This window comes from Platalea leucorodia, assembly GCF_965183815.1.
Source record: "Platalea leucorodia genome assembly, chromosome: 1".
Taxonomy (NCBI): Eukaryota; Metazoa; Chordata; class Aves; order Pelecaniformes; family Threskiornithidae; genus Platalea; species Platalea leucorodia.
The window spans coordinates 46,591,807-46,617,811 of record NC_138823.1 but is presented as its reverse complement, the minus strand read 5'-3'; the positions used below and the strand labels follow the sequence as shown (position 1 = coordinate 46,617,811).

Genomic DNA, 26,005 nt, shown 5'->3' with positions numbered 1-26,005 from the left:
AAGTCAGGAAAGCTAGAGAATTTTTCAGAGGGATAATGTGGGGACAGCGAAAAGTGAATATTATTCATCTCTACCCTGTTTTACCTATTTTGGTAAAATTGCTTATTTTAGCAAAAAGTTACTTCCATATGATAGAATCTATGCCAAAAAATGACTGTTAGTCCCAGTAAACCCAGTTAACTACCAAAGACTGAATATAAAAGCTCATTAGGTATTTAACAATCCACAGATGTGCAATTGGGAATAAAATAATAGTAATGTTAACCATTTAGCTTTTTTCAAAACATGGAGTTGGTTCTTACACTGAAGCCGGCACCTGCTTAATACTGTGCTCTGCTTTGTGTAAGCTCTGTGTAACTCTGTCTTATCTCTCATCTGCACGGCCAGGAGTGGCCCTGACTGTATACTTCACAGTATCTCACAGCACATACCCAAGTGTTTTCAACAGTGTGGGCACCTGTACTGTGTGAGAAGGAATTAGTAGTTTTCAAATGCCATTGTCATCAAATCTGTTAGAGTATGTAACAGAAAGCAGCTTTTTCTTTGTTTTATGTGTTTGAGCTAAAGAGGTGGTTGATCCTCCTGTGTTTGGGATGGTGTTTAAATTTCTTTGTTTCTACCTTTTATAAGAAACAAACCAGACGCTACCAACCCTCTCTCTTGCTGTAGAAATTCCTTTTGTGCATGGCATGTCCTTGAATTGTATTTTCCGATTTCACAGTGTATGAAGCAGACATTATAAAAAAAACATTTCCAATGACCAGCTGAGAACCTCTCATAAATGCATTCTTGGTTATATTTTATATTCTGCAACCAAGCAGATGCAAAATGCTTTATAATGTTTTCTGTTTAAATTATTTTAACTGCATTTGGAATGTGAATGGAAGGAAGATGATGAATAAACACCAATGCGTTTCATTAGCACAAAGGGCTGCTAAGCAAAGGTGCAGTTTTACTTTTCATGGACCTTTGTGATAACTATTATCCTAATACAGACATGGTTCGCAAATTAGTAATGAAATTTGAAGTGTCAGTGAGACCTTCCCTGGTAGGCACATCAGGCCTGAAACAGGAACAGTGCGTTACTGTTGTGTGCGATAGCCACAAAACCAGGAACTTGCTTTCCTTCATGCTACAGGGCCTTCCTGCCATAGGTGAAACAGTAGTGGGCTTACAAAAGAGTAGGAACTGATTGACTGGACACAACCATAGCCCTGTTCAGGGAAAGGGGGGGAAATTAGCCTGTGAGACAGTAACAGCCGCTCTCGTGTGTGGGTACCTTAAGGCTTTCTAGCATTATTTGAACAAAGAAAATACATTTCTTTGACTGTTGTCTGTGGAGGGAATGGAGTAGGGTTTTAGAATGCTCCTGTTGAACAGTTTTCTTTCAGCAAAAGAAGTTTTTGAGCTACTAGCTGTATCGTGTATTGCTATAGTCCAACCACAGAGTTCAGTTGCAGACTCATGCATGCAAGACTAAAGCAAGAAAACTCAAAATGCGTTTAACTGCTGGATATCTAAGCCTAGCTGAGCTGGCATCTACCCGTTCCAGCATGGCTTGTGTAGACCATGCAGCCAAGGTGAATTACAACTGCATCTGAGAATGGTACCCTGGCAAGAAGAGAAACTGGGCAGTTTGCTGGAGTTTGTAGAACTGTCTTGCCCACAAGTGTTGCAGTGCGGTAATGCTTGAGTGCTCAAGTTTTGGGGGAAATGTGGCTGAGCAGAGTGTTAATCAGCAGAGTACATTATCCTGTATGAAGTTCTGTGCTTGACTGTGCTGCTCTTGGTACCAAAGCTTCCATTGCACTTTTCTGTATTAGTTGCCCCTGTGTCTTAAAGTCCATGTTGAAAGCAGGACTAAACAAGGTTGTTAAGCTTACCTAGAAGTTCACCGGAGCCCAAGATTCCCTAAAAATTTTCGTTTGTTTTCCTCCTTAATGTAGCAAGTTTTATAGCTTGTTAAGTGTGGGTTCTTTATTTTGGGTGTTTGGGCATTTTTTTCCTCCTCTGAAAGAGTCTACGTTTCTGTCTTCCCTGCCTGAACCACACCAGCTGTAGAAGAGATGCAGTAATGTAAACTACAAAACTTTTATGGATCATTCTGGGTCAAATGTGGCTCTTGTATTTCAGAGTGTTCATTCTGCGATCTTTACTACGAAGATGTTTAGCCATGCTGTCTAATGATTCTTGATAGTTATGATTTTGCAAAGTATATCGTTGTTCGTTATAAATTCAGCTGAGACTGCTAACTACTTTTCATATAACCTGTTGACTTGTCAGCAGGTGAAATTGCTTAGTAATTGCTAACCAAAGAGAGATTTTTACAGTCTACCTGAAGTGCTACTTAGCCTTTTTAGTTCCTTCTTGGTTTCCACAGGTGTGAGTCCTCCCAGTTTCACATTTGCAATGTGAGCTTTACCAAGCTATTTGGCTTTTTTTCCTAAACCAAAAGATTTTATTCATGTGCACAAATAATCATAAGGTGGTTGTGTGTTATCTCTCTTGATTCCTAAACCAATTTAACCCAAGGACACATTTCATCTTAGTAGAAATCTTTATTGATATACTAGATAGCACTTGTGGAAAAACTTACACTATAAGGAAAGAATGAAGTAGGTTTTTATGCAAATAACTTCTTTGAAGCCAAAGAAAAATGCTCAAATACTCCCACAGTAGTCCAAAGCTCTTTGTAGTAGCCCAAAACCAGCTTCCAACACATTCGTCTTTATGTTCTTTAAGTGAGAAATTACGTCTTCTGGCTTTGAATCCAGGGGTAGGAATTGCTTTAGTGTTACCTTAAATGTATTTGTGCTAGATGCCACTCCTCTGCTCCTCACCTTGGGAATGCTAAATTAATTTCATCTTGGAGAGTGTTCAGACCACTGAAACTGCACACTTGACCCAGCTTGTGAAATGAATCATAGGGTCAAGTATGGGTAAAAGAATATTTTTGTGATCACTCCTTGCCAACAGACAAACAAATCTCTGAGAAAAAAAAACCCTAACCTGTTATAACTGGTGGTTACACTGGTTTGTTTTGAATTCTCAATTGTCTATAGTATCTATCGGGATCCGTGCATAAGTGCAAAGAAAAGTTGGGAACCTGTCATTACAGTCCTTGTGTTGGAGACAGGACTGAAAACGTGAAGATTTTGGACACCCAGATAGTGAAAATGTTCTATTGTGTGTATTGACCCTAAGTGTATGTTTTATTGGGAGGATATGCATTGGAAGATCAAAATTAGGAGAAGTAATCTGCAAAATGTAATTTTACTGTATGTTTCTGTCTCTAAGGGTCAAAGCATACATATTGCATCTGTCCTATGGCTTGTCACTTGGCAGAACTGAATACTGATTCCTGGCAAAATTGAGCATTCCTTTATTCTCTGCAGGGGCGGGCTAGCTGAGAGGTTATGTCGACTGCAGAACAGAGAAAGATCTGCCATTAGCTTTTGGAGGCATCAGTGTATTTCGGATGGTAAAATCCCCTCAGGTAAGAAGCATTATACATACACTACTGTGTGAAAGTATATACTTACATGCGTGTATATATGGCCCACATAGGTGTACAACCGAAGTTTATATCCTTTGTGTTTTTTGCCTGACTTGGGTTTAATGCTGTCTTGACTGTCTTCTGAGCTAATAGAATCATAGAATAGAATCATAGAATAGAATCATAGAATTGTTAAGGTTGGAAGAGACCCTTCAGATCATTGAGTCCAATCATTAACCTAGCACTGCCAAGTCCACCACTAAACCATGTCCTCAAGCACCACGTCTACCCGTCTTTTAAATACCCCCAGGGATGGGGACTCAACCACTTCCCTGGGCAGCCTGTTCCAATGCACGACTACCCTTTCGGTGAAGAAGTTTTTCCTAATATCCAACTTAAATCTTCTCTGGCACAACTTGAGGCCATTTCCTCTCATTCTATCGCTTGTTACTTGGCAGAAGAGACCGACCCCCACCTCGATACAACCTCCTTTCAGGTAGTTGTAGAGAGCAAGAAGGTCTCCCCTCAGCCTCCTCTTCTCCAGACTAAACAACCCCAGCTCCCTCAGCCGCTCCTCATAAGACTTGTGCTCTAGACCCTTCACCAGCTTCGTTGCCCTCCTCTGGACACGCTCCAGCACCTCGATGTCCTTCTTGTAGTGAGGGGCCCAACACTGAACCCAGTACTCGAGGTGCGGCCTCACCAGTGCCCAGTACAGGGGCACTATCACCTCCCTGGTCCTGCTGGCCACACTATTCCTGATACAGGCCAGGATGCCATTGGCCCTCTTGGCCACCTGAGCATACTGCTGGCTCATGTTCAGGTGGCTGTCAACCAACACCCCCAGGTCCTTTTCTGCCAGGCAGCTCTCCAGCCACTCCTCCCCAAGCCTGTAGCATTGCATGGGGTTGCTGTGACCTAAGTGCAGGACCCAGCACTTAGCCTTGCTGAATCTCATGCAGTTGGCCCCGGCCCATCAATCCAGCCTGTCCAGGTCCCTCTGTAGGGCCTTCCTACCCTCCAGCAGATCGACGCTCCCACCCAACGTGGTGTCATCTGCAAACTTACTGAGGGTGCACTCAATCCCCTCATCCAGACCATCAATGAAGATATTGAACAGGACCGGCCCCAACACGGAGCCCTGGGGAACACCACTCGTGACCGGCCGCCAACTGGATTTGACTCCATTCACCACCACTCTCTGGGCTCGGCCGTCCAGCCAGTTTTTAACCCAGCACAGAGTGCACTTAATATTGCATTTCAGCTAAACATAATGGTTTATAATGTCTCAGTCATCAGTGTCTGAATGTAAGGGGTAAAGAACTTGTTTCAAATAGCCTCCATCTAGACTCTTCACAACTCCTTGATTTCCAGCATCACCTGGGGAAATGGTGTTTCCAGCAGGTGGTAGGACAATTCAAGGTTTGATTTATGGGTGTGCAGATGTTTTTTTTTCATTCTTGTTGTTTCTTTATAACCACCTTTTCCTCTTTCCTTGTTCGTTTTTCTTTGGTTTGAAGTCAGCCATATTCATGGATAAGTGCTGAAATTGTGAATGACAGCAAATATGGACAAATAGAACACAACTATGAAATGAGTGTGAAGCATAACTACAGTGGGCACTTCATTTAAAAAGAAACGGTGGGAGTTATGCAAATTAGTTACAAGTGACTGATAGCACCACCTTTCAATAGTATTTCTTGAGAGATGATGGATTCATAGAGTTTAAGTGTAAAGAAATTGTTAGGTTTTTTTATCAACTTGTGTATGTGTGACTGTAGGCTATGAAATTTCAAGCATTTATTCTGTATTAAGCCGACTACTTGTTCCTGAGCACATATTAACTTCCATTTATTTTTCAGAAAGTCCTCTGGTCTTAATTTGAAAACATGCGGATGAGGGAATCTATCACTTGCCTTGAGAGTTTGTCCTTAATTCCACTCCCAAATTTTTAAAAGTGGATTTTCTTCCAAATCTGAGTTTGTCTGGCTTCGGTTCCGCTCTTTTGTTTCTTGTAAAGCCTTTCTCCATTAGATTAAAGAGCTCTTTAATATGTGGCATTTTCCCTCTCTGGTACTTGCATAGCAAAACCATGCTGCCTCACAGTTTTCATAAACTAAACAGACTGAGCTTTTTAAGGCTCTCTGAAGCATTTTTACCAGTCTTCAAGTGATTTGCATGGCTTTTTACTGCACCCTGTCAAACTTTTCAACATGGTCTTAAGAACAAGGACAGATACTCTGTATATATTCTTCCAGTTTTAGTCTTATCAAAACCTTGGCCAGGTCCAGTTTACTACTCAGCCTCCTATATGTTCAAGGCCTGTAATAAGTGTTTGAGTCTGGTTTGGCTTTGGTCACAGCGTGATTCTGGGACTTCAAGTTGAATTGATTGTCCAACATGATTTCATAACTACTATAGCTGTTGTTTTCTGAGATCCAGTTTCCCATTCTCCAGCTACCATTTGTGTTTCTTCTACCTAAACACACGGAAGTCGTTTGAGTATGCCCAGCTAACCATGCAGTTCTTATCATTGTGTATGTCAAGCCTGTCCTCTTTTAGTCACAAATTCGCTTGAATTTGTGGTATCCACACAGTTTCTTCTATTATTGTTGTAACTTGTTTCTATGTCATTGATGCCGTACCATTTAATAGCATGAGTGTTTATTTAAAATCCTGCTGGAACTGCTCTTCCTCAGTTATGATTCTCCACTGGTAAAAAGCTCTAACTGTAATTCACAAAGTTAGTTCTCTGAAATACTTTTTTTTTTTTTTTTTTTTTTGCATTCCACTTAAAGGACTGATAGTTGTTTTTTCATAAGAAGGTTGTATGATTTTAAGTCATACCCAAACTGTTGGCTGAAGCAAGTCTCACAGTTTCTCACTGAGGCTTTAGAGGGCTTACATCCTGTGGCCACTTGCATGCTACGTGTTCAAAATGCCACCCATGTGGAACAGCATGTTATATTTCTGACCTTAATTTTTTACTGATTTTTCCAGTCACTTTGCCTAGATCTGATGTCAAGCTAGCTGGTCTCCGGTTATTGTAGGTCACTTTGTTTGCCCTTCCTGAATACTAGAACAATGTCATCATCCTTTCAGTCTTCTGGAATTTCCCCAGTATTTGAAGACTCACTAGAAAGTAACATCAGGGAACCAGAAGTGTCTTTAGCCAACTCTTGTCAGAACTGCTGTGTTGAAAATTATACAGGCATGCTGACTTAAAACCAATCAGGCCTCCTACATGTTGTTTATCCTCCACCTGAGTTACTAATGGGTAGAAGGTTACTTTATCGTTCTTATGTGGTATGAGGACATCCTCTTGCTTCTTCTGAAATATGGAACAGAAATGGATATTGAATAGGTCTCTTTTTAATAAAATGGAAATTTTTAGTGTTCGCTATAGTAATGGACCTGCAACATTGCTAATATGCTAATAGTCTTTTTGTCCTAGCTTCACATGTGTCATTACAAAACCTTGTGTTTGGCTGCTCACCACTTTGTTGGACTTTGACCCCTAGGCTGAAATATTCCATGTTAAACATCTGCCTCTGGCTGAATTCCCTTCTTTGATTATTGTTCTTTCTTTCAGAAGATGAGTCGGAATTCGTTAGTATTTTATGAGAAAAAGGCTATGGGAAAATACCTTGCTCTATTCTAAAGTACATTTAAGAAATTCTGATGAGTGTCTTCAAGATGATTTAGTTTTGGCAGAAGATGAGCTATTTGTGGGATATGCCTTTTGTCATCATGGTGAAAATCTGCAAGAACTTGGGCGAGTTAGAAGTCTTTAGGACAAACTACTGTTTCATTTACACTGTGAGCATTTGCTAAAATTTATGAAAGATGCTGAACATGCCGTAATTTAGGAATGCACTTCAACTTCACAGCCTAAATTTCACTTCTAATTCTCAATTCTTATTTCAAAGCATGAGGATGATAAAATAATCATTACATAGCTGTGATAATATTTTGGGGATATTTTTTCATCTAGGGCAAAATTTATTTTTGGTAGTTTTGATCTTAGAATGGCCATACTGTTTCATGTCACCAAAATAAAATTGGTGCTTGGTTTGGAAAATGTCAGTTGGAATGGCTGAAATTTTTGTAAGGTAACTAGATAACCTTCTAATTGCTTCCAGTCTGGAAATGTGAAGTGTCAGCACAGCAAACGCGTACCACTTTCAGCTATCATCTTTTTAGGTTCATACTAAGGGTGTGTCCCTAATCCGAGATTCTTCTTGAATTTTGTTTCTAAACCACACTATTTCCAGGACTGTTTCTGACTTCGGCAACAGAAGTAGAGGAACGAACTTCTCAAATGACAAACTCAAATGAGTTATCAAAGGAGCCTGAAGATTAACGCGGAGGGATGAAGTAACTTAGTTGCTGGGAGACCTGTTAACGTCATTTTGGATATGCCATAGACATGCAGACCAGAAGTTCATTGCTAAGGCAAAGGGGAGCAATTTCAAATAAGACCAGTTTGAAGTCCTCCTTCCATTTGAGATTTAAGGAAAAATGTTTTCAGAAGTGCAGGCTGTTCCCCCTGTTAGGCATTTCATGCTACAGAATTTTATGCCTTTTGTTCTGCTGTTGTTTACTTTTATGTTGTATCAACGTCCATGTTATCCAAAACCCCCTTGTTTTGGCTTTATTTTTTTAAAAATTCCTTTCTGTTTGCTCCCCTGACCCCTTGCTGTAAGTAACCATTGTGGTTTGGCTGCCTGTTGGTCACTGGGATGAATCACTACCCCAGAAAAGAGCGCCTCCTTTCAGCACGCGCTTTCTGGTTTTTATACAGTGCATGGGGGTCTCACTTTCGGCTGACTCACTCCGTAGGGTAGAAGAAATCTTTGTGCTTTCTCCATTTTGACAATTTTCGGTCCAAATTGCGTTCGGCAGCCTGTCCCTGTCTTGGGATAGGCACTCACTAAGGATGTGCGTTTTTGCAAGGTAATTCCACTTCTGTAATTGAGCTAACCACATCAGACAGAGGCCTGAAAAGAGAGAAAAGCAAAGCTTGCCCATGCTACACAGTGTTGGTTGGATGCTTGCTGTGGTTTAGTTCTAATGGAGACAGATATCAGGCTCTTCGCCACAAATCCAGAATTTTTTTTTTTCTTCACAAGGTGTAAAAAAGGGGGCTGAGAGGTGTGCAGTCCCCATGACAGCAAGTCTCCAATCAGTCAAGCTGATGATTTGAGAGTACTAGGTGCAAGGGCTTTTAGACCATTTGCAAGCTTTTTTTCTGTATGCAGTGCTGCAACTTCCCCATGAAATTTCCTGTTTGGGCAACGAGGAGATCTGGACAGCTGAGAGAGAGAGGAAAAAAAAAAAAGCACCAACAAAAACCCAAACCTTTTTCCTGTCAACATCTGCTGGTTATACAGGGCTTGCATGATGCAGAAGAAAAAATAGTCCTTTTCTGAGTTACATTCAGACAACTTTCATGTCTATAGGAGAGAACACTATTTGAAGCACACTCATGTAGATTCCTTCTGTAACTTCTGAAATTTTACTTTCTATACATTTTATTTTCTATTGTTTTTTTTTCCTTGCAGTTATCATCAAAGCAGTTCTTTACCTAAAATGCTGAAGCATATTATTCTCTAGCATTTGTAATCTTGATACAAGATATTTTGGTATTTGTTGGCCTGAGATTGAGATTTGGGATTGGATTACAATTGAATTTGAGTAATAAACTGATAATAAATCCAAACTATTGACGTTTCCTTCCAAACTGCTCCTTCCTCTCAGGGGGAGGTGACCTTCAAGGGGCAACAGTTATCCAGTTTGCTAAGACAACTGGAACACACACATGAGGGGAGAAGGGTGAAGCCCTGGAGGTGAGGACAGGGTTTCACATGTAACACCACGTTTTCAGGAAGGCTGAACAGAAGAGGACGTAAACAATCACTCCCCCCCTTCCAGTTTCAGTGGCTAGTTAAGGTGATGGGAAGAAAGGATTTTAGCAGCTTGAATGCTGTGAGACTTGTTCAAAAATTTATCTCTGTGGATGAAGAAAACGAGGGTAGTCCTTGACAGGGTTTCCTTTTACCATGCAAAATTCTCCTAAAAACACGAAAGTCTGAGCTTTGCTAGTTATTGCTTATTTTCTTAGTTCTTGATAGTTTATTTTATTACTTAAGAGTTAAAACTATAAATTAGAGACATGGCAAGTGGCCAAATTTATGTTTGTCTTTGGTTGGGGGGTTTTTTGGTGTTTTTTTTGTTTTGTTTTTTTTTGCTAGCCAACTGTCTGAACTTGTTGCAGCATTGGGAAGGAAAAAATCAAATGCAAACTTGTCTTTTTCAAACAAGAATTCTTTGTATTGTTTTTGTTTTCTTATGAGAAACAATAACGGCATGCACAGTCACTTTAAGTAGCTTACATATGTTCTTATAAAGAATGTAGAATGTTTAAAGCATAGCCAAATTCAGCAGCCTTTTTAAAATGAATATAGATGTGGCAAGAAGCCATCGTGCCTGGAAGACTTGGTGTGTTTTTGAGAAAAATATTTCTGAATGGCTTCAGAAGTTAGCAGCCCAGGAAGAATAACAACATGTATAGATCAGAATGGCAACCAGATGTTTTTGTATAGCCTGTGAAAATGTTGGAATCTCCACTTGCAAGGGTCTGCATGGTATCTACCTACTTGCTGAGTTTGTTATGCCTGCACCTGCAATCTTTTACATGAGGGGGGAGGAAGAACAATAATGGCATGCCAAGCAAAAGGATGTTTTTCTTTTGATTTATGCCTGTAATTTGACATTTTATGCTTTGTACACTTGAGAATGAAAGTAAAACTTTGTGGCCTGAACCAGAAAATGTAGGCTTGGCTGTTCTTCTACTGCAGATAGTAAGTGCTGTCCCAGGAGGGTGTCTATCAACTGCAGTTTTGGAACCCGCATTAGACAATTAGAAGTTAAATGATGTTGGGATGAAATAATGCCTTTGAAAAAAATAACTGAGGGAGACAAATTTGGAAGCGTGTTGCTAGTTTGCTTTACTAAACAAGGCATAAAGTGGGGTTTTCTTTGTTTACTTCATATTTCCTTAATGTATATCTGATCCATCCATCAGAACAAAATGTGGAGATTGACTTTCATTCTTAGTGCAGTAAGTATGCACGAGATCATTTGTACTTTCAGTGGGAAATGTTTTTTTATAAAAGCTTTTAGCTAGGATTAGTAGAAATTTGACTTGAGTGTAACACCTGTATTTCTTGTAGTTCATATTTCTAAAGAATTTGCCAGTTAAGTAAAAGTATAATTTAACTTTTCAGTTGATACTTCTAAAGAACATGGCTATGTCAGGTACAGTACAAATTTGCTTCTAAACTGCAGTTCATATATACAATTTGTTTGATAGCTCTTTGAGCAAAAGTAACAGTAATGTGTTTTTCTTAAAAGCATCTGTCCTTCTCCTGTATCATTCAGATATCATTAAGATCAAGAATTGTGCATTGTGACTGTTTAGCTGGTAAGAACAAATACAGGTTGTCCTGACTGCCTTTGCGCAAAACAAATATTTGTTAGCAGTTTTTCAAAGATTAACGTGACTTCAAGCAATCTCATCTTCCTCCCAGTCCCTTGGGTTTTCTTAGGAGTTTGTCTTGTTTTTTCAGAATCCTCTACTTGCATCAGTATAATTTTTGTATTGATTTAAAAGGAAGGTGTTGAAGTACTCTTCCTTATGCCTCTTGCCCTGCTTGCTTGGTTTCTTTCATCCATGTGACTTATGGGGTAAGTCTTGTGGCTGAGGAGTTTCTCTGTTATTTCGTCATTCTTGCTTTGCGTGATAGTCCACATGTAGGTGTATGTGTTCTTTATTACTAGAGACTTCTTACTATTATTATTATTATTATTATTAATTTCCACTCTGCTCTTCTTCATGCTTGCATATGAGTATATATATTTTTTTTCCCAGAATGCTCAGTGGAGCAGAGCTGCACACTGCTTGGCATTTTACTAAACTCCAGTTTTCTTCTGTGTTTGTAAGATCTGTTCTGTCTGCTTGTAGTTTACTCTTTTCTGCATGGGTACTGTGGCATTTATAAAAAATTATTTCTGCCTTGTGTCATGTATGGTTGTTACATTCAGGTACATTCAGATGGCCCTATCATGTCCTTCAGCCCTGTGGGTGAGATGCATTCCCTCAACATTGCAGGGTTTTTAAATTCTCATGGAAGAATGGAGAATTGAAAAATTCAGGAGTACTCACTGTCGTAGAGGCAGCCTGCCTTTGGTTGGCTCTTGCTGATGTGGTGGTGGTGGTGTTACTGTTGTTACTTCTGCTGAGCTGATCTGCATGGAGGTGCACTGGTTATCCCAGCTAACACATTCGAATCACGCAGAACGTGGTAGATTACCCTCTGCCCCGGCTTCCTCTTCAGGGCCTGGGAGGTGTCACATACCCCAGTTTGTTGTCCTGAAGCACTCTTCCTCACCTTGTAGGTCTCATAGGGACTGCTCTGCTGCTGGAGTTCGATCAACTGACACTAAAGAGAGCTTGCTCCCTTTGAGAGCTTTCCGTTCAAGGCTACAGGTGCTCTTTTAATGGTAACGTTTTAGCAAAATTCACTTGAGTAAGGTAAAACTGCATGTAGTCTTACTGATGTTGACATCTGATGCATTTCCATACATCAAGTCCCATGGATCCTGGCCTTGCAGTGTGTTCAGCTTCCTGTCACTGTGTAGCAAGAGAAACATAAAATACGCAGTCCCCAAGAGATCATAATTTCTATATTTTTCTCCTCGTTTATCTTCCTTATTGGTAGTTATGGAGTTATTAAAACAAACTTCAGAGTTGTATTTCAGGCACTGAAGCCAGAATGTCTGAACATTTTTTTTTTAAATTGTGTTCCTTGATGTTTTTCCTTTTCTTCTCTCCAAACTGCTTTTTGGTTGTTAAGAGTCAAAGCAGACTGGCTTTCTTCCTAGGCTGCCCTTGGCATGGCCAGTGCATCATCTGTGACCATGTACACTTGGTGCTGATGTGGCTTAAATATATGGGTCTGCTGTGATGCCACTTTGTTAGGTCTGAAGATAAAGGGCCTTCATTCTGCCAGAGACTGTAGTCATGCTGAAGTTTTCAAAAGGCTCAAGATCTCAGGGTCCATGATCTCCAAAGGAACGGGGAACTTTTTTTTTCTTTTTTTTTTTTTTTTTAACCCTCCTGGAATTCAGAGTAATGCAGAACATCTGCAAAGCACTGCGTCAAAACATGTTTTGATGTCATGATATATGACATGGTGTATGACTGAAGGGCAGCATCACCCTATGTACTAAAATAATAAACAGAAATGAAAGGAACCAACCAGGGAAACTGATGTGTTCAGCATGAAATTTGTTTGTTCATCTCCCATGCACTTGAAATATCTTTGTGGATTAATTGAGCTACTTCATGTCCAGGTTGCAAATTGGAGTGAGAGACTGACATCCCAGAGGTCACCTGGAATTAAATAATTAACTATGGACATAAGAGCAGATCTGCTAGGTGGTCAAACCAAAAGTTCCTCTAGCTTAGGATCCTGTTTCTGGCAGTGACAAGAGCTACCAAAATGCCTAGGAGAAATTATAACAGGGCTAACACTTGATGATATTTCCTCAAAGTATTCTTCCAAAGATCTCTGACTGGGACTTTCTGAACCAGAACTAGTGTCTGTGTTCTTAGTAGTTGTAAATAAATTTTTTTCTCCTACCAAGAAGTTACTCGTTGTTTTTCTGAACTCGTGCATACAATATAGACCTATTTTGATCACACAATTGTGAGGCATCAGGCTTTTGTTGAAACTATACCCAAGATCTTTGCCAGGTTTGTTCCATTACTACTGTTGCCAAAAACACCTTTCCCTGTGATTTCAAAGGTTCTGCTAACTGTAGCAGTGAGAGGTGGTTGTCCCATTTGCCTAAGTTTGCATCAGGATTTCTTCATCTGTTTCTGAGGAGCCTGAAGATGTGGCTCCTGAGTATGCTGGTGGGGTGGTGCTGAATCTGCCTGTCCAGCCCCCTCATGGCAGGGATGCTGGATGGCTTTTGTCAGCTTCTTGTTTCTTGGCTGGGAGGTGAGGGAGGTTCTTGTCAATCACAGAGAGACTTCATCAGAGATACTTCCTTGCTTAAATGGCTTGTTCCTCCTGCCAGTCAGTCTGTCCTGCTGGTTTCACTCATTCTCGACCACGTGTGAGGTCTGGAGGAATTAATTTGTTTGATCACGGTCCATCTAGCAATGATTTCTGTCTGTTGCCTTCCAGTGGGTGGCACTTACCACAGCAGTGTTCTGCAGAGGGCTGATGTGACCTTTATGGGTGGAAACTAACCCAGTTCGTCACTGGTACCTGATCTTTCTTGTACTCCGGCTTGTACTTCTGTGACCAACCTTTTGAATCACTGGTAGCCAGCATGTAGCTGCGTGTCTTTGTGAAGGTTTTTCTTATGGAAAATTCTGTTAGAAGTGAGGGAGCGTTACAGGCCCTGGTGGCTGATTTCCCCTCCTTTAAATGGTGCTCTTTAGAGGAAGCATGTCGTACATCCCAAATACCTCTTCAAAATTCACACTCAAACAGATTTATCAGTGCCTTTTTATCTCTCTTTGTGGCACCTTGAGCCTTGTGTATCAGGGATTGAATTTATACTTTATGCCCTTGGGATGAATAAGGTCTCTGTTTATATTCACGGGGCCAGATCTTTCAAATGATCCTTGAGCCTGTGTCAGTGGATGTTTTCTCTGACTTCCCAGCTGACTGTGTGTGCAGGCTACAGAGAGGTGCTGGAAGGGGCAGCTGTCCGTGCGAGGCTGTGTTCCAGGACCGCCGAGCTGCAGCAGCCCTCTATCACCAGCAGCTCAGAGCACCCAGGGCTTTGCTGAGAAATGCACCTATGTCTGACATTGATCAGGCAGCTATCTGGGTTTCCGTCTTTATCTCCCTCAAGCATTGCACTGTTGCAGAGGCATCTGGCACCAAAGAGCAGCTTTGTTAAGCAGTCCTCAAACTGTTGCTCAAGTGGAAGCTTTCTAAACACATCCAGGCAGCTGCATGCTCACTCTCTGTGAGTGTGCATGTGAACTTCTCTTTCAATGGGAGAAGAAAGGTTACCTTCAAGTAAGTAAATGGAAGTTGTTTTTTTTTAAATGAGCATTCCATAGGTACCTGCACTTCTTATTCCTTCTCTCTTTCTCAGGGTCCCTTCACTATATAGCGTTATGCCTAGAGTCAGTGGCTGGAAGATAACACTAGGTATGCTCTGACCCATGTTTTCATTACCGTAGTGTGGTGCCTGTCCGTTGTGGACACTGAGGCTCAAAAAAGATGAAAGAGGATCTGGCCAAAAGTTGTAGAACATAGGTACGCTTATGGTATCAAATGTGTCTGTGGACCACACACCTTGAAGAGCCGGTGTCTCTGTTAAGTGACTTCATCTTGCCTGTCCTTCCTACGTTCTGAAGGAGCTTTGTGAGGACAGTCCAGCCTGGGCACCGTAGGGGAAAAGAAGTAACTGGATGCTGTTTGAAACTGGCTTAATCCAGCCTGGTTGGGCTGTCGCTGAAAAGAACCATCCTCCCTCAGTCCTGTCCTGCCCCACCTCACCCCTTTCCATCACTTGTTCCTTCCTCTCCCTAGTATCTGCTCGTGTGCTTTGATGGCTTTGCAATTAGCTGGATTAGCTCATTGATTTTGTTAAAAACTAATACTGAAGAAAGAAATTCATGAGTTCTCTAGACAGCAGAATGAGAAATGAAGGGATATGCAGTGTAGGAATGGGCAGGATTGCAGCACAGTTATTGCTTGCACCTTTTTCAATACATATTTATTGTAAGGTATTCTTCCTTTTTTAAGATTACTAGGTATTGCCGTGAAACCTGCACATCTGCAGGTTTGAATTTCTTGGGCTGTAATTCTGCTTTGCAAGTGAAATTAAGTGAATGAGGTCTTCAGCAAGCGAGAACTTCTGTGAATTATCCAAGGGTGAAAGAGAACATTGCAAAACCTTAAAGTAAGCTTTTCATATGGATGAACCAACAAGTGAACTTCTCTGGAAGCTGTGATCCAGCCCATCAACTCACCCACAAATTCTCCCTTCAATGTGCAGCCACATATGTTTGATTTATTTTTGATTGACATAACAATACAAGAGCCAAATGAATTAAAAATGAAGCTACATTCTGAACTTTGGTGTTTCATCACATGCCAGGAATCCAAAGAGCTTTGCCATGTTGTTCGAGAGAGCATTCTATCATCAGCAGTAATAATAATTTCTGAGTAATTAAATTAAACTATCTCTGTGCATCTAAATAAACAAATAAATTGTGGTTCTGTAGAATGTGTGTGTGCGCCAAGTGTGAGACTTGGCTGTTGTTGAAATTCTTCTGCTTTTAATGTAGAAGCATTCAGCTTCATTTAGTATCAGCTCCCAGTGTTTGCACCAACTTTAACACTGGCTTGCAAGAGACTCTGGTACCTTGATAGGATTTTTTCCTCCAGTGTCTTTTAGAAGCTTTCGTGTAGATATTGTTCTTGATTTACCTAGTATTTTTAACTTCTTTATAGTCAGAGGTATTTAAAAGAACAATGTTGTTAGGTTGTCGTTCATTATCTTCAAGCTGCTCTATCAGCTGAGTAACGTATATGCTGCTGACCAGTAAGAATTGTCATAAAACTCTGCACGTAAGAAATGCAGAGTTTGGAATTGATGAACAGTCTCTCTCATGAGCTGTCTTAATACTTTTTTTTTTTAAATAAACTGTTGGTGTGTTTCAAAATTGAAGTTGATTTTTTTGTGACTTGGTTTTTAAAGTGGATGAAAATACAAATTGTGCAGTATGTTTAGAGGGGAGAGGTACTCTCTTCAAAGAGAGTACTTTGAAGGCTGAGAATTTTTGTGGTTGGGAGAATTTGTTTGTCTGCCAGATGACTTGGGGTTGACAGAGGACCACAACTGCAGTTAGTCAGGCAAAACAGAATTCAAGTGTGAATATTCTAAGTCCTTGCCTTTAGGCATAGAAAACTAGTCCGTGCTCACACTTAGCAGAAGTTTGCACATAAGCAGACCTTAACACGGTGCAGTGAGTATTTGGAGTGGCATCGCGATCTTACAGCTTTCCCTGAGAAGGTGACAGCAGTGAGGAGTAATAGCGGTGGCAACCATCTCTCTTCATCAGCCAATCTCAAAGGACTTGACAGAAAGGATCAGTTCTCTTACTCCTGCTTTTCAGATCTGGAAAAGGAGGTCGAGCTGTAACGGCTTGGACAGAAATGGCTTATGTACATCACATGGGGGACTTGCTCGTGGAACCCTTTATCCTGCTGGAAAATACCGGTTCATGGGAAACAGAATGCTCTGCAGAAGCATGCTGCGTGTGATGAAAATTTGGTTCACATAAAAGTGGTTTTCAGAACATTTCAGTTTTATATTTCAAAATCACTTTATTTCAGATTCAGTATAAAATGTAATAAAGACTGTGGAATACAAAACAGGGACAAATTTCTTTTTTTTTTTTTTTTTTTGTAGAATTGAACTTTATTTAATAAACCTGAAAGGTTTTAGGGCCTAGTTTCTTTGGTTTGGGTTTCTTAAGGGTTGGGTTAACTTTTTTTTTGAAGTTTCTCATAAACTGAAACGAAAATATTTTGATTTATTTTCCAAATGAAAGGCATTCACAATTGTGAAATGGGCTTTAAAATAAACAAAGAAAGAACTAGTACAGCTCTGCTGTTAAGTTCCAGTACCATGTTCACAGTTAGTCCCCTGTTTCTTCTTTGCTGTGGGAAGACAATAATTTGTATCAGCTGTTTTTCTTGGGATGCTGTGTTTTTCCTAGTGCAACTTGTGAATCAAAATGGGTAGAACTGGGGCTCTGCTGCCCCTGTCCTCCGGCACCCTGTTCTTCCCCCACTAACTCCTCATAGCATTTGGTAAGGGGGTATCAGTTACTCTCCCCTCAGTGACCAGAGTGCAAATCTGAGCAAGGCTAGGTGAGAAAGATAATAAATCTTGCAAAATCTTACAGTACAGACCCCGGTCTGTCTGAGTAGCTGTTGCCCTGTGCTGACTGCAAAGGGAGCTAGAAGTAATTTCATTTCAGTGCAAAGTTGTTTCTTGTTCAGTGTAGACAAAAGTGCTTAGAATGGGACTGTGGGGATGCTCGTATCCGTTCATGTTGCTTTAAAACAAGAGAGCCTTCTGTATCCTGATGGCCTACTGATAAAATGGATGATCAGTTTTGCAATAATTATTTTTAGGCAGTGCATCTGTCTTACTCTTTCTCCACATTTGTCTCTAAATGTGAATCATCAGCTTTTAGATGCTTGGTACCTAACAGGTACTCTTCTAACTTGGTCCCTGGCAACTATCGCTTTGAGAAAGGTCAAGGAGGGCAAACGCAGCTTCATTTTTAACACAGTGCGATTATTCTGTTTTAAAATACATTTATTTTATGCAGTATCTAATAAAAAAAGACTGAACAAAGTGAATGAGTCGCAAGATTAAAAAGTTCAAACATGGTGGGACAGGGCGTCTTGCGATTTCATTGGTGTTTGGAAGAAGTGCAGGTAGGCTTTTATCTCCACGGTTAATAGTATCTATAAAAAAAAAAAATGACCAGAAAAACCTTAATCTTTTGGTGGGGCAATGTATTCTACTCGTGGATTTTTCACAGTCAGATCTGCAGAGAGCAGAGGGATGCACATCTTCAGAGTGCCAGAATTTCTTTCTCCTCATCCAGACTTTGCATTTTTATCTTCCATTTTAATTTACTTTCCAGATAAATCTGGTGTCTTAATTGTGAAGATCTTAGAAATGTTTGAGGAGTGTACAATACAAGTTGCCATCTGCCAGCAGCTGGAACAGTCTCCTGCTACGCTTTCATCCGAGGATGCTGTCATCAGTGCAGGAGAACCAATACTCAAAGTCCTCTTCGCGAGAGAGACAGCAGCTCACCTGAAGAGCAGGCCACAGGATATCATCCACATCTACCCTCCATGGTGAGTAGGGGGAACTGGCCGCGCTTGCTGTAGCACTGCGGAGCAAAGTGGGGTTGGTAGAATGCTGGCTGCGTTGTAGTAGAAAAGACCTTGGGGGGTAGGAGGGGGAGCAGGGCTCTCTTGTGGTCGTCTGTCTCTGGCAGCTGGGGAGACTTTGACAGATGCCTTAAAGATAGTTCAGATAACAACTAAATGTGTATCATAATGCCTCTAGTGTTGCTCAGGGCTTCAGTTTTGTTTTCACTTAATATTTTCATGTTTAGAGCGATAGAAAGGCCTGAGCAATGTCTTTATCAATGATAAGGCCAATAAAGCGCATACTTTCTGGTAGCAAAGTAGTTCAGGAATGCTCGTCTGTTGCTGTGAGTATGGGTATAATGTTTCAGTGGAAGAGTCTGTATTAACTATATACCATTCAGCAAAAACAACATGCAGCTAAAAAATGGGGAAAAAAAACAAGAAATGAGAGATTCACACTATTCTTAAGGAATCGGTAGACAACTTTTTGGTAGTTCCACATTGCTGCTGCTGTCACTGTCTTCAGTTCCCCAAATCCCTCTTCGGTGCAACCCTTTCTGGAATTCTTCAAAATGTTTGGTCTACATTTGTGATTTTTTTTTTCTGAATTGGATTACTTTCCTGATTTTAAGGGGTAGCATAAAATGATGAGATTTCTAGTAAAGCAGCTGGTTGTTGGTGGCTGTAGGTTGGAAGGTCTACTCTTCATAAAAATTGAAGAGAACTTTGAAGTGGGAATATTACTCCTCTTTTCACTCTTCTCCACCCAAATTATAAAAGAGGAAGTATTTTTCTTCTTATGTATTTCAGCATTCATGACCTGAGTTTTAGCCTCCAGCTGTGGTAGAATCCTGCCTCTAGTACTTGACCATATCCTTTTGCAAGATACTTTTTCCTGTTTTGCAAAGGTCCATATCTGGTTTTTATCTTCATTGATAGCTGCAAATCTTTTTTGGGTTCCCCAATTTTTAATCTTTCGCTTCTAAAATGTTGTTTAACTCTTTTTGGAGGCGATTCAAAAATTAAGGGAAGATACTTAATTTGTGGTTTATTATGGCTACAGATACAACTATTGATAGTTTAGATGTAAATAGATCAGTAGCTAAGGGAAATACAGTTCAATATTAATAAAGTCTGAGTCTGATATGAAATAAGTCACTGTTTTTTTTTTTTTTTCTTCCTTCCACCCCTAAGGTACTACCTCTGTTCTTGTTTACCTTTTCCTTCAACAAGCCTCTTTTCATGCTTTACATTTGCTTTTGTTTCCCCCTTTTTTCTTCTTGTTTCTCTCCCCTACAAACTTCCATCTTAGTTCTGTTTTTCTCTTCAGGTTTCCTCTGTTGTTTTTAAACCACAAGGCATTGCATTTATGCTGCTGCATCTTTCTGTATCAACCTTAATCTACACAAAGATTTTTGTACCAGCAAAACTGTTTTAGTTAGGGTATCATTCAACTTTTTTTTTCCCCCTCCTTTTTTCTTTTCCTGAATGGTTACTATCAGTATGCTTAGCATGTGTAAGTCCCAGACTGCTTCAGCTTGCTCCGTGTCTGCTCTGGGAAGATGTAACTCTGCACTGATACGATCTTTTCCAGACTACAAGCGTCTGTCGCTGTACAAGTGTAATCTTCTCATTTGTTTAAATTCTAAGATGTCCTGGACATAAAAGTCATTCCTATGTATATGTAAACTGAGATTTCTTGAGAAAACTTCATAGCTGTCTGTCTTCCCAGAAATATCACTTTTTATTTGCTTTTGTTTTCTATTTTAGTAGGATGCTCTTTTCATGTAAGCAAAAGGTTATTTCATAAAACCAGAATGTTTGCGCAGGGGATATGTCTGCGTTGTCAGAGTTGCTCTCCTTACCTATGTGGCTCTCAGGGCACTTTTTATAAAGACATTAGTCAATAGTGCCAAAACTGCATTATATGTCATCTCTAGTCCTATTTTCTGTTGTTTTGGAATTATCTTAATGTCAGTCGTCTCTTTGTTTACTCAACCAGAAGTCAAAAGAAGTTGGGCTGGATACTGTTAAACTAAACCTACTGGAGGCAGGGAGGTGGGAGGATGAGGGATGTTTTTGTTTTAGATTATTATTTGGCACTTTTATTTTATATTAATTGGAAATTGGACTTGTGCACTTAATGGAAGTTTCCTCTATCACATTTCCAAGCTTCTATTATGTTAAACTCTTACTTGAGAGCTCTGAATGCTGAAGTGAGTTTCTGTTACTCTGCACTGAATTTGTACTTCTGTCCTTAAATAACAAATACTGTTTGTGTTAAAATGCTTTCCTGTCGATTTAAATGTGTGACTAGTGTAAAAACAAATTAACTAAATCTCACGCTGATGCGGTGAAATAAGCATATTTGCCTATCTTATTGATATCACCAGTCAGAAGCAAAAGGGAGCAAAAAAAGAAGTAGATGCAAGGGGAGACAATCCTTAAATGGCCTGTGTGTACTTGGGACACACAGCACGCTGTGCATCGTTGTCCTGTATTTCGAGATACTTGTATGGTGAGGCAGAATTAGATGAGATGGGGTGATTTACAAGTGAACTGCTGCTGCTGCTGTAAAGTAACGTCCTGAGAGTAGAATTTCCCAATGCCTTTAAAATAACACCCCAGAACTATGTTCTGACTTTGCTTTTTGCTTTCCGACCTGGCAGCTGAGTGAGTAGGTAAGATGCAGACACACAGGCTGCTGGCTTCTGTATGTGACTATTCATGAGCAAAATTTGAATGCATCATTTTGGAGCCTTTGTAAAATTAGACTTTGCTTTTGTAACTGTATTTGTACGTGTTGTGAACTCAGTGCACAGCTTGGTATGTGAAACGTCTCTGGCAGTAGACTTGCATAAATACTTTGGGAAGCAGTGTTTAGAGATTTGTTGATATATTTGTTGGTATTTGTTTGCATACAGAATCCCATGATACTTCAGCACTAGAATACAAGCAATTTAAGAAATAAAATATTGACAGGGGGCCAGTTATAAGAATCTTATCAACCTGGACATTGCTCATGAGAGTGGTCCCACCGACTTTCAGAGGAGCTTTGTGTCAGAGTAAGAATTGGCAGGACTGAGCCCTGATTTCTTTATAACTGGATATGGATTTCTTTGGATCCAGTGTCTTAAGGTACCTATTTACGGTCTTGAATGAAAGGGATTTCATGTGAGAATTGTCACTTGCTGTAGAGAAAGCAACCCGAATAGGCGGATTAACATTTTCAAACCAGTGTGTGGTGTGAGGAAGGAGCTCAGTGTGGTGTAGGAAGGAGCTCAGCTGCCTGGCCTCTGAGCCGCCTGATGGGAGCCTGCTCTGATCTTGAGGCTATATAGAAGTATTATTGCAGTGTTGTATCTAAATAAAGCCTATTAACTTGGACACATCACATGAAAACGGTTGCGTGTTTTGGGCTGGAGCTGGTTTGTGTCTGGCCAGCTGGGAACACAACAGGCAAAAAGAACTCAGCCCTGCCTGCCCCTGCCTGCGTAGGCTTGCCTTTGGTTGTCTTTGCAGTACCTGAGCAATTTCTTGGATTAAGATTTTAAATGAACACCTCATAATTTTTACAAACTGAATCTGAATCATTAAGTGTTTTTAACAGCTGGAAAATGAAAAGCTTGTTACTGAGTGTAATTAAATCGATTACTAAGTCTTTATTCACTTTGCAGAAAGACATATCCAGCAAAAAGTGAAGACTGCTTGATACTGCAAAGGTGTGAGAGAATGGGAACAAAGGCTTCCTGGTTCCATGGGTGGTGATTTTATGGCTTCGACTTACCTGGGTGTTTTTGTTTGTTTAATTGTAAAAATGATAGAAATAATTTACCATTCCTAACAGAAAGTGGTAAGAGTTTATATTTTTGGAGACTTCAGGATTCATTTTTCTGCTGACAGCAGGGCTTGAGGATAGACAGTTTCCTTCAGATACTCCTTCCTCTTGCTCATAGATATGCCTACTGTTGAATATTCAAGATAAATTAACCTGAAGAAAATGGTGCAGATTATAATTCTTTTCCCTGCCATTAAATTTAACAACTTTGAAATGTTTTTCATGTATTTCTGAAGTTAAACTACTAGAAGTATGTTGATATTAATACAGTTGTTGGCAATAGCAATATAAGCCACAGATCACGTTTGATTTGGACAGGCTCAGGGATGGATCCATACCTGTTGAATGGGATGGTCTGGTATGAAACCTCTAGGTCAGGAGGTTCACATGCTGCTGATAACTGGAGGGCTGGGACGGTATGAAAGGGACAGAACCACTTTGTGCTCTGTTCTTACATTGCCTGTAAACACTGCCCGTTAGGCACTGCAGAAGACAGGATCCTTGGCTGGGTAGCTGCTATTCCCTATGCAACTTCTCTGTGCTTAAGAAAAAAAAAAAAGAGAGTTTATTTTAGGAACTCAATACGGTAAGTATATAAAACACTTAACTCTGTGACATCAACAACTTCAAAGTTGTTCTTTAGTTTCTCTTAACCTATGAAACCACGGGGAATCATAATTACTCAGCTTTGAAAGTGTTCCAGTGCCTGGTGAAAGTGTTTAATGTGGACTTCTCATTTCTACTTGCATTACACTACATTCGGTCTCTCCTCAGTGAAAGGTTTAGAAGAGTTTAAATTATTTACTGCCAAGAAGAGCTCATACAAAACATTGCTGCAGGTCAGCTAATGTACAGTCATGAAACCTTGTATCTCAAGTCCTTTAAGGTGGGCCAATGTGGAAGTTGCTGTAGAAATATGCAGGCAAGCTCTGAACAAGTTTATGTACAGGAAGCAGTCTAGCTTTGTGGACTTACGTATTCTTCTACTTTAGAATTATCCTGGATATGTCGTAGGCTGTTCTGTTGGCTCAAGAACAGGACTTAGGATAAATGGATATGTTACTGTGATTTTTGCGTTGTCTTACTTAATACACTGTCTTATGTTGCATGGTCTTACATAATCTCGGTGAGCAAGAAGAGTACCAACACAGGGAGCTAACATGAAATAGGTGTTTTGAACTAGTGTGTCTGGTGTTAAAGAGGGTTTGCCTTCCATTTGATGAAGATAGAGACTTTTTATCACTGTTGTTCTCACCAGTCAAGGGAAGCATTTAAGAACATTGTTACAGAATACCTCCCTATCACAAGAAAGATCATGTGAAGGTAGGATCTTGGGCTTCATATGTTAATGAAATGCAGGAACGACCTACTGCTGCTCTGTAAGAAGGAAAGCATCTATATCCTTTAAAATTTTCTCATTCCATAAAGGTAAAATACAAATACAAATTAAAGACATCTATGGAACACCTTTTGCATAAATTCAGTTTCTCTACTTATTCCACAGAGAGGCAGCTTCTTCGAATGCTTGATTGATCAGTTGGACAAAACTGATCTATATGCACCATCTTCCTTTGATGAAATCTAAGCATTTATATATATACACACATACACATATAGATATTCAAATGGATGGAAAAGAGGGGGAAAAAAGATCACCAGTCAGATCCCTCCCATCGGAAAGACGTTAGCTCTGCCTTTACATTCTTTCTTTGAAGATGTTACAATAGCAGAGTGGGAGAACCCTGATAAGAGGGACAAGGCTCACTCAGAAGATAAAATTCTGCAAAACTTCAGAGCTGTAAAGCCAGTGTGGGCACTATTTCTAAAATGCATATGGGAATGGCCTTGGAGCCAAAGATCAGATCATATCATCTGCTTGGAATTACTTCTCAGAGATCACGCAGTTGTGAAAATTGAAGCTCCTTTCAGGAGAAGCTGAAGCAGCTGCAGGTTTCTTGCAAGTGTTTATATATTTTTTGTTAGGATATACCTTTTCTGGTGCAATCACTTCAAAAGCGATTAGTTTTCTTTTGAGAGTAGGAATACATATTTATGGACTGAAAGTTCTCTCTAACAAGCTTTTAATATAAGTTCTTCAATACTTCTGTTGCTTTATCCATTTTGACAGAGTAATCCTTAGGATTTTACTCATTTTTCTATTTTTTAAAAAGAAATTGGTTTTTTTTTTTTTTTTTTGTCCACCCCCTCATGTAAAGGGAGAAAGTTGTATCTGTAGAGCTGCTCAGGTATATCCTATTTTATGTCTCTAGAACTAAAGAGATTAAGCCATTAGTATTACTTGTGTTTGTTCACCTTGCATGTAGAAAATGGAAATAACACCATTTCTTAGTAATCAAATCAATCAATAATTATATTCCTTCATAGGTGGATGACATAATTGTAAAGATACAGAATTACAAAGCTTTGATTCCAAGAGGAGAACAAGTAATTTATGCTATTTCTGTGATTTGTCACAACCAGCTAAAGCAACAGATACCTGGTATTTCGGATATGGGCTATGTCTAATAAACATAGTAACATGATCACACTTTTACAGTGAGATAGACTTGTTTATTTTTTTAACTATGGCATAGATAGATGTATTATATGAATGTCATACACAAAATATTAGTACCCTGAAAACAAAGATGAAAGAAATGATCTCTGTGAAAGGGGTTTTTCATGGAGAAAAGAATGGAAACACGTTTGGGGAAGATGGGAGTCTCAAGATAGTAAATCCACTATCTGTGGAGGTTCTGGAGAAGATTAAAACTGAATTTTTAAACATGACTGTCTGTCTCTGGGCTAATAGCTGATGGTATCTTGACATGCTGAAAAAGGGGACTTTCCACGGTATTGTACCAGTGAAGTGCTGGGGTTTGTTGATATGTTTGTTTGCTTTTAGCCAAATCATAGGGGTCAGAAGCAAGTGGTGTGTTTGCGAAGCAGCAGCTTGGTTTTTAGATCAAGGTTGAAATGCATTGTTGTCGGCACAAAAAACTCCAGCAGGGGTAGAACACGTCTCTCTTGTCCAGATGGATGTCTGAATTGGGTACATGCGGTCAGTTGTTATGCTCCTGGCTCACGCGAGCAGCGGGGGCTACCCAGGCAGCCTGCACAGAGCTGGCCTGGAAGGAGCGTTGGGTGTCGTTCTCGGGAGGTAATTCTGTGCTCGCGAGGGAGCCTCCACCGGGATGACTTTATTCAATATGGGCCGTTTCACTTCTAAGAATAAAGGAAGTGTAGAAAAGAGACAGTGGGGGGGGGCTGTTCTACATTTTTGTTAAATACTAGATACTGTCCAACACTGATCCTACTGGAATGATTGTAGTGTCCAGTTAGTGGGAAAAATCTTAATCACTGTGGTGTTTACGTGTTGAGGAATTAGCATACATTTGAGTCCATGGTTTATAGAAACACAAGGGGAAAATTATGTTTTTAAACATCTATTCCTTACAGTCAGTGATGCTGTTTATGTTGAATTCTTATGTTACTGGAAAAAATATTCAGTGAGAATGAAAATGTCCTATCCTAATAATCACAAAATATTCTCATCCTGAAAATCTAATAATGTGTACTTTTTTTTTAATGAAAGGTCTGTACTTGAAACTTTCCAGCTTTTATAAGTGAGGAAATTCCAAGCATTTTGTAGTGACAGATACTGTT

The 26,005-nt window shown here is 39.9% G+C and overlaps 1 protein-coding gene across 1 annotated transcript in view; it reads left to right on the top strand.

The window, feature by feature from the left end:
- Positions 1-26,005, top strand: part of SPIDR (scaffold protein involved in DNA repair) — a gene marked incomplete at its 3' end in the record, with an annotated part of 207,009 nt that overhangs the window by 63,473 nt on the left and 117,531 nt on the right. Inside the window, exons 7-8 of the mRNA XM_082337127.1 lie at positions 3,396-3,496; positions 18,264-18,483. Coding sequence (XP_082193253.1) covers positions 3,396-3,496; positions 18,264-18,483 — 321 coding nt within the window. The remainder of the gene's footprint in view (positions 1-3,395; positions 3,497-18,263; positions 18,484-26,005) is intronic.